This window comes from Alexandromys fortis, unplaced genomic scaffold (assembly GCF_014885135.2).
Source record: "Alexandromys fortis isolate MF-2015 unplaced genomic scaffold, M_Fortis_MF-2015_v1.1 scaffold_405, whole genome shotgun sequence".
NCBI lineage: Eukaryota > Metazoa > Chordata > Mammalia > Rodentia > Cricetidae > Alexandromys > Alexandromys fortis.
In genome coordinates, this window is record NW_026068313.1 from 117,673 (window position 1) to 127,703 (window position 10,031).

General features: G+C 37.9%; 1 protein-coding gene across 2 annotated transcripts in view; it reads right to left on the reverse strand.

Moving 5' to 3' along the window:
* Klhl4 (kelch like family member 4) overlaps positions 1 to 10,031 on the reverse strand; it is a 78,672-nt gene that overhangs the window by 9,156 nt on the left and 59,485 nt on the right. For both annotated transcript variants that reach the window (XM_050132690.1, XM_050132689.1), the window contains exon 5: positions 5,078 to 5,290. In XM_050132690.1, the coding sequence (XP_049988647.1) occupies positions 5,078 to 5,290 (213 nt within the window). The remainder of the gene's footprint in view (positions 1 to 5,077; positions 5,291 to 10,031) is intronic.

The window sequence follows — 10,031 nt, forward strand, 5'->3', positions numbered from 1 at the left end:
AAAAAAAAAAAAAAAAAAAAAAAAAAAAACAGAAATTAAAAAGAGAAGGAAAAGAAATAGAGTTCAAAATAAAGCCATGTAAAGATGGAAAATACACAGAAAATCTGGGTATTGTATGTTATTGTACTGTCTTTGAGTTGTTTGATGGCTGAGGATGAATCAACAGCTGCTAAAAGACATTTGGTTATAAATGCTGCTGGATTAGCATGGCATATAAATTTTGAAAAAATGCCTTGACTTCAAAATTTAAGTAAAAAGATATGTTAGTTTGGAGAAGAGGTTTTGTTTTTGTTTCCACAGGAAATGAAAGGCTGCGGGTTCATTCTGGGTTTAGAAAAATCAGGTTTGATCAAGGAAGACCCCCTGAGGAATATCCAATAATGGCATTTGGCTCAGATGTCTGAGTTTTACATCCAGAACAGCCTCGAGGCTGCTGGCTGAGATGACCAAGCCTCACAGAATAGTCCATTCAGGACTTGCCCATAACTCTAAATTTTCTTTAGGTCCTTATAAGATTATCAGCATCTCTAATCAGGAGGAAGTATCATAGAAGACTATGCCCACATTCCCTAAAAATGAATTATGGATGTTTTTCTCTCTTTTTTAGAGTTTTAGTTAAAAGTTGTTATGAATAATGGTCATGGAGAAAGCTATACAAAGGAGATTAGATTCAGAGTTTTGCTTCGAAAAAAAGGGGGGAAGTGCTATGGGACAGTGGTCTTATACCCTATAAAGATTTGTCACCTGTATTGTTTTAAGAAAATTCCAATTGGCCAGTATCCAGATAGAAAGTATAGGTGGGCAATAAGAACAGGAGAATTCTGTGAAGAGGAAAGGCTTAGTCTATAGTCATCACCCAGACATAAAGGAAGAAAGATGAGAATGCCACATTGACAAAAGGTACAAAGCCATGTGATAAACACAGACAAGAATAATAGATTAATGAATGATGTAAGAGTTAGTTAATAAGAAACCATGAGCTAATAGGCCAACCAGTTTATAATTAATGTAGGCCTCTGTCTATTTTTGTGAATGACCAGCTATGGCACTAAGCAGGACAGAATCCTCCGCCAACACCTAACTTTTGATAAAAACTATCAGTAGCAAAGATCTTCTCTTTGTCAGATGGAGGGAGGAAATCGGATATCTGCATGCTTAAGAGTAAGTATAAATTTTCTACCTCTTACATTGTACCAATCAATTCTAAATGGATCACAGATGAAGAACAAGTCACGTGAAATAAATAAAAAGCATCATGAAAACAAATTAACAAACCTCTACAGAATGCAAGAAAATTCTTTGCCAACTATATATTTTAATTGGATAATAGAATACAGAGTCAGGGGAATACTCCTCCACTGTTGGTTGGAGTGCAAACTTGTACAGCCACTTTGAAAATCACTATAGCAGTTTCTTAGAAAATTGGGAATCAATCTACCTCTAGACCCAGATATACCATTCCTAGACATATAACCAAATGATGCTCAATCATACAATAAGGGCACTTGTTCATTAATGTTCATAGCAGCATTATTTGTAATAATCAAAACCTCAGAACAACCTAGATGGCCCTCTATTGAAGAAAGAATGAATGAAAAGAAAATGTGGTACATTGACACAATTGAACACTACTCAGCTGAAAAAAAAAGTGACATTGTGAAATTTGCAGGCAAATAGAACTAGAACAAGAAATCCTGAGTGAGGTAACCCAGACTCAGAAAGGCAAACACAGTATGTACTCACCCATAAGTGGATATTACATGTATAACAAAGAATAACCAGACTATAATCCATAGTACCAGAAAAGCTAGGTAACAAGGAAGACCCTAAGAGAGGTATATGGATTGCCCTGGGAAGAGGGATTAAATGAGATTACCTGGTTAAACTGTGGGTAATGGTGTGGTAAAGAAAAGGAGATGGGAGAGGAGAATGTAAGGGAATAGGATGATCAAGTGGGGAGAGGGATGGAGTGGGAGAGCAGTGAAAGAAATATCTTAATAGAGAGTCACTATGGAGTTAGGGAGAAGCCTCCTCCTACGAAATTCCCAAGAATCTTCAAGGATGACCCAAGCTAAGACTGGAAGAAGTATGGAGTAGGTGACCAACCTGGCCTGACCCTGTAATTAGATTGGTGAATAGCCCGACTATTATCATAGAGCTTTCACCCAGTAACCAGTGGAAACATATGCAGAGATCCACAGCCAAGCACCATGGCGAGCTCCAGAAATCAAACCAAAGTGAGGGAGGAGGTAATATATGAGCAAGATCATGATGGAGAAATATACAGACAGCTGGTTCAAGCTTGTGGAAATTTATGAACTCTAGACCGACAGCTGTGGAGTCTCCATCGGACCAAACTATGATCTCCAAGTATATGGGAGACAGTGATGAAAATTGTAGTATTTGAGAGGCTCTTGACAATAGGACCAGGATCTCTCCCTGGTGCATGAGCTAGCTTGTTAGAGCCCATTGCCTATGATGGGACCCCATGCTCTTCCTTAATGCAGGGGGGAGGAACTTTGTCCTGCTCCACCTTACTGTGCCATAATTTGTTGATTCACCATTGTAGCCCCCTTACCCATAGGGTAGACTGAATCGGGATTGGGCTGTTGGGGAGGCAAGGGGGAGGTGGGAGGAGAACTGTGGTGGGAATTTAAAATGAAATCAAAGCAATAAAAATGTGATTTTAGAAAATGTTAATATCTAGAATCAACAGAAAACTCTGAACTTTAAATATCAAATACGGATGTAAGAAGTCCTTTTTTATATGTTGGTTAATGAATAAAGAAACTGTCTTATGCCTGTGCAAGGCAGAACTTAGCTAGGCTGGGAAAACTAAACTGAATGCTGGGAGAAAGAAGGTGGAGTCAGTGAGAAGCCATGTAGCCCAGCAGAGGGAGATGCTGGAAATTTACCCAGTAAGCCACAGCCTCGCGACAATACACAGATTAGTGGAAATTGATTAATTTAAGATATGAGTTAGTCAGAAATACACTTAAGCTATTGGTCACACAGTATTGCAAATAATATGGTTTCTCTGATTATTTCAGGAGTCTGGGTGGCCAGGAAACAACAAGCGGCCCCCTACTACAAATTTATTAAATCAATAAAAAGGACAAATGAATTGGAGAGAACAGATTACAAAACACAAATGGTCATTCAACATATGTAAACAAGTTTCAACATCCTTAGACATCAGGAAAACACAAAATAAGAATGCACTGAAATTCCATATAAAATTAAAAAGATATAAAATTTAAAATTAAAAAAAAAACTCCATTGAGTAACATATTGGCATAATATAAGGAGAAATAAAACCTTATATACTGCTGTCTCAAAAGTAATCTGGTAAAAAGAAACTAGTAGGAAGTTTCCTCAAAAATCTACAATAGAGCTACTATATAATCTAACTAAATAATCTGAGAAATATTTACAAAGAAATATATTCAGCATTCTATGTAGATAGTTACCTGTACACCCATGATTATTTTAACACTATTCAAAAATCTATGATATGCAATAAATATAGATGCCTACCAACAGTATGAAATAAAACAGTGCTTCATAAAGAGGAACTAGCCAATAGTATCTACAAGCTAATCAAGTAAATTAAAACCATTCTCAGCCAAAATAAGCTATTCAGAAAGACAAATAACACCTTTCCCATGCATGTACAAAATCTAAATTTAGTTATATGTGTGTGTCTTTTCTACTTTCATGATGTGCTTACTTGTAAGAGAATAAAAGGAAGGCAAGAGGAGGACATGGGATGTGACAGTAAGCTGAATATCAACAAACTATAATAGATTCATATGAATGAAATATCATTAGGGAAACCTTAATTGCATTGTATATAGATTTAAAAATAAAAAAAATAATGTCAAACAAGCATTTTTTCACTTTATTTGATTGGAAATAACAGCTACCTTAGAAACTACATTTTTCTATTGTTTGGTTTGATAATAATGGCTTATGCATTCATATACAAATATTTAACAGATGAAAATTAAGAGAGAAATTATCAATACATTAACATATGTTTATCAATATTAGCATTTAATTGGGGAATATGTTATAAAATGTATCAATTTTGTATTAATTTTACAAGACCTATTTTCTTTTTATAGTAAATGATTTGGGGCACTTTAGCCAGATTCAATAAATATGAAACTCATATGAGCAATGTGCTTTTCTATATTGTATAAATCACACTTACTATAAGATTAGTTTACAAATAATACATTGTTATAAACACAAATGTTGCAATAATAGGCCTGCACTGCATTTGAGGAAAAATTCATGTTAAAACTGAACAACATGCTGGGCAGTCATGGTGCACATCTTTAATCATAGCACTCAGGAAGCAGTGAAGGCAAATCTCTATGAGTTCGAGGTCAGCCTGGTCTACAAGAGATAGTTCCAGGACAGGCTCCAAAGCTATAGAGAATCCTTATCTCAAAAAACAAAATCAATCAATCAAACAAAAAGAACCCCCTAAAACAAAAGAAAGCAAACAAAAACCCTGAACAACATATGAGCCAATCTTAGGTCTTAACTAAGGACATTTATTTTTAGAATCGTTTTCTGTAATCCTTTAGTTTAGTACACATAATGAGAATAGCATTATAATGAGTGCACCTGAAAGGACAGGAGCTTGTTTTCAATTACAGGAGATATTTGCCCATGTTTGTAGGTAATATCCTGTATCTAACTCCTTCTAAAGCCCCTTACATGAAGGGCTCTCTTGATTATTAACCACTTTGCTTAGAAAGGTGCGTGGAATCAGGAAAAGAGCCCCAAACATTTTTCTTGTTTGCTATGATGCTGTCTGACAAAGGATGAAACTGAAACTGAAGTATATTATGATGTTTAGGATCATCTGTAGGTTATTATTTTCAGCTATGTTCCTTTTTCTCCATTATTAATAATTTCAATTGAAGAGTATGTTGTTCTATGAAGTGAATCCTGTATACACCATTATTAGATATTCTTTGTAAAACTGGATGAATAATGACTGGTCTGCAGCCTAGTGGTAATTTAGAAATCTAATTTACATTACCTTAATAAATTTCCATACCTGTGGTGAAAGTAATGGCAGTCTGATATAAGAAAGCAGCTTCGCCAGTTCTCGTTGCCTAGTCTGAACATCATGACCTACCCACTGCATAAGAGCATGGAAAATTGTTTCTTCATCAGGCACATTAATGTCATCACTACACAGAAGTTTTGATATTTCATTAGCTGGAAGCAGAAGGAATTCTTGATTCTTTACTACATCAATGAAATGTTCCTACAAAAAAATAATATCTTGTGATAAAGTAGTTGAGAATCTGTTTAATAAAATAAGTATTTTATTTTGTTAATTTCCATAAAGATCAGAACACACATTTTACTGTATGTAATTTCAAGTTTCCATTTGCAATCGCCATATATATTTAATCTAATATCAAAGTACAAGCAGCTATGTTTCAAAATTTCATTAAAGCACACCCATAATTTCTAGTTCTTAAATACATATTATTAACATGGATTATTTCAAATATTTATATAATTGATTGTGTCAATCTTTTTAAGTATATAAACTATTATACTCTTGAAACATATTTAAGCATTTTCTTTGTAGATTGAGTTTTGATAAAAAACAGGTATTCTGGAGAATCTTAAAACAGATTATAAATAATTTGGAGTTTTAACTAAATCAAATAATTACATTACTTCTACTTCTAGTTTAATAATTAGCAAAAGCAGAATAAGTATCAAAATTTTGCATGAAGTAAAAAAGAAGGCTGATAATTCCATATTGAAATGCTAATGGCTTAAATTCCTAAATCAGTATGCCTATTTAAACAATGAACCCTTTTGTGACTAAGGCAATCAGTTGAGACAAAACTGATGTTCTGTCGCATACCACTCTGGCTAACATTTCTCCCATTTATAGAAAATTATTGTAATGTTCTTTCACACATTAATTAATAATTATGCAAGTGGTAAGTAACCACTATAGGATCTTATGAAGAGATGGATTACTCTAATGACAGACATGCAGTACACATTGTTTGATCTCCTATATGAGTTGAAAACTCTGAACTCTAACATTAATATCTGAAATCATGTTTATTTTATTTTGCTCAACTATACAACTGTCTTTTCGAGGTTACAGAGTATTTGTAGAAATGTTAAGAAAAAAATTAACCAAACACCAGGCCAAGCTCCAGGAATCCAGTTGAAAAGAGGGAGGAGGGGATATATGAGCAAAGGAGGTCAAGATCATTAAGGGGACATTTATAGAGACAGCTGAACCAAGCGCATGAGAACTCATGAACTCTACATCAATGGCTGTGGAGCCTCTTTAGAACTCAACTAGGCCCTCTGCATATAGAAGATAGCTGTGTAGCTTAGTTTATTTGAGGGGTCCCTAGCAGTGGAACTAGGATCTATCTATCCTTGGTTCATGAGCTAGCTTTTTGGAGCCCATTCCTTATGATGGCATGCCATATGAAGCCTTAATACGGGGAGGGGGTGTCTTGGTCCTGCCTCAACTTTATGTGCCAGATTTTGTTGACTCCCCATGGGAGGTCTTGCTCTTTGGGAGGGGGTATGGGTGAAACAAGGAAGGTGGGAAGAGGAGTAGAGAGAAAACTGTAGTTGGAAGGTAAAATGAAATTTTAAAAAATAAAAAAAATTAAATGTATGATTAACTGTCATGGTCATCGGGTGTTAATTCTGAAACTATATTTATTCCTTAAATAAAAACAAGAGACAGAGTATTTCTGTGTGTAAAACTTACTCAGTGCCAAATTGTATCATAGAGAAGTTTATTTAAAATGTCTTTAATGAGAGTTAAAGTAATGATAAGATATGTTAATGTGATATTTAATACACAAGCATATATTTACTTCGTGGTCCAATTGCTATCATTTCAGAGTCATTGCTTCATATGAGTATTGAAAACTGATGAGCAATATAGACTAGTGTAAATAAAAGTAAATATATTATCTTCAAACATCTGTGCACGCCACTGTGGAACTTCAAACTATAGACAAGTAATCATTTTAAATGGTTTTATTTTGAAATTAGTTTGAACCTGATGCCCTTTTGTTTTTGCAACTTCCAGAAAAATTTTCTTTTATGTTTTTGTTAACCATTTGTAGGGATAAGCCCACCAATTGGGGGCGGGCTCACCTCGGGCGAATGTTTACTGATAAATTGGGTGCGCAGAAGCCGCACTTCCCTTCCTGCTTCTTGTACTCCACTGGAACCTTGGTTTCATGAGTCTGGTTTTTCCATTAAAGTTGTTCAAATATCGATTACCATTGGTCTTCATTAATCTAAAGCACCACATTTGGTGCCCAGTGGGACTTTGGGGATACCGGCCCCGATTCGGAGGCTCCGGGAGGCCACCGCTGGGAGCCAGCGGCGCCTCCGCCTCCGGAGGTCTCTCTCTCTCTTCGCACAGATTGTGCCCTCTCAGCACTGCACCTAGAAGCAGCTGAGTTTCTGAGTCACTGGAAATCTCTGGTGCCTGCTAGAAAGCCGGCAAACAGAACGGGAGACTTAGCCCCGGCAGTTTGGATTTGTGTCTGTGCGCCCTGCCCTGACCGCCACCCTGTGCTCGGGTCACTTAATGGCGGAGAGGCGTTGCAGTCCCCTTGACCCGACTCAGTGCCGTGCGTCTCCTTGACTTGTTCACTTTGGCAGCTTTCTCTCTATTCCCCTTCCACCCCGCCTGCTCGCTGGAGCAATTAACCCAGAACGGTAAATTTCGGTTTTGAGTTGTTTCAGACTGGCTCTCCACATGGACTCAAGTGGACTCTTTTGCCACCTCTGGCAGGAACCAGTCATTGCAGGTATTTTTTTTTTCCTTTTATAAATAAAATGTCTGAGAATATAACCATTCAGAATTTTAACAGTCTTTTTGAGTGTGCCATGTGGGAGATCCTACAAGAGGTGTCTAGCACCCCACATCTATGGATCCTTCTGGGATTAGTAGTTTTCCTTGGTATTAAGTGGTTTGACAACAAAAGTCTTATAGAGTCTTTAAGAGACGAATCCAGGATTCTTAAGGCAGAGGTTGAACATCTACAAATGATTAAGCATGACAATGATCTTCTCAAGAATCAGTTTGAAGTTCTACAGGAAGAGAACAGAACTTTGTTTAACAAGACAATGGTGACTGAAAAAAATTAGAAAAGGTTCAGGCGTATGTTAAGGAGAAATTCATGACTATGAAAGAGGGAACAGCTGAGTTGGATCGTAAACTCCAATACCTTTCTGTAGGAAGTGAAACATTAGTGGCTGATATTAAGGAGAAATTCATTACTATGGAAGAAGGAACAGCTGATTTAAATCGTAAATTTCATCAGTCACTTTCTGAAGGGACTGAAATATTATCTGAGAGAATCAAAACGGTTGAATGTGACAATCGAATATTGTCTAAAGCTTATGACAGATTGGCGGAAAGAATGTCAATACAAGAAGGCACAGTTTATGCCATGAAAATTATGTCCAAAGATGAGAACTTATCTCTAATGGACAAACTTCATACTTTAGAATCCTCAATGAAGGCTTTGGAACATAATTCTGGACAGGAGATGCAGACATTGCAGAAGGCAATGGTGAATAGAATTGAAAAGATTGAGGAATTTCTAAATTCTGATGAAGATGAACAAACGGTAGAAAGGCAAATTTTAACTACATCTGTGGGTAAATCCCTCCAGGACAATTTCCACAAATCTCTACATACAGCTCTACCTGCCTTTCCAATAATAACAACTGAGAAGGTGATTGGTTCCAGAAACCCTAGGGTCATCAAGGAAGATACATGGGAGCCTGTCCGTATGAATGATCTCAAAGAAATTAAACAGGCTGCAGGCTGTCATGACTTTTGGGATGCACGCCTCTTTTGTTAAATAGATGCTAAAATCTTGTGCATCAAGAAGCAGAGCAACGCCCTTGGACTGGTTTCTACTGACCTCTGCAGTCCTTGAGAGTGGGCCACAATTAAAATGGAAATGCTTATTCAGGCAAGAGGCTAGACTTTTAGAACAGCAAGAAAAGGTGAAGGGAGGGGAGGGTGTTAACTCCTTTGCCCCGATAGCCTGCCTGCAGCAAGCTAGGTAGGTCCTTTGTTTACGAGCCACCCAAGCAGCAAGGAGATCTGGTCCGGGCACCAGGAGGGACATCATTGGTGTTAGTGAGTTTCTGACTGTGGCAGCAGCCCGGGACAGGGAACTCAGACGTTCCTCATCCCTCCTACATTTCCTGGTCATCCTCAGGGGCTATTCTGCCCGATACCTCCTCTCTCTTCCTATCCTACCCAGCTTGCATCCATAACCACCCCCCCTCCGTCTGACTCCCTCCCATCTTTGACCACATAACATCTCCCAGCTCAGCCTGTTTGGGCTCTAGGACCGAATTCGAATAGGGAGGGTGGTAGCTCCTTTGTCCAGATAGCCTGCCTGCAGCAAGCAAGGTAGGCCCTTTGTTTATGAGCCACCCAAGCAGAAAGGAGATCCAGTCCGGGCACCAGGGGAGACATCATTGGGGCCCTTTGTTTACGAGCCACCCAAGCAGCAAGGAGATCCAATCCATGCACCAGGAGAGACATAGGGCGTGCATCGACAACCCACCCAGAGCGGGGCTGAGTAGTTCCATCTGGACGGTAGTCCATGTTTGGGTGCTGAGGACTTCCAGCTCAACGGGACGGTCCCTGCTTCTACACTGAAGATATACACCCAGAGACTCAGTCACAGCAAAGACTGGAACAAGACACCAGGCCTCTCCTGGCTCCATTTGAAGGAGGAGATGGGAAGGCGCCAATGCAAGACTTTCTCCAACAACCTGAAAGGCAACATGACTTCACCAGAATCAAGGGATCCGGAAATAAGAATAATTGTATACCCTACCCCAGAAGAATTAGAAGAAATCAACTCAAAAGTGAATTATATGAAAATAATAGAAGACCTTAAGCAGGAGGTGAAAAACTGCCATAAACAATTAGAGATTACAAACAAAAAGGTAGAGGAAATGAA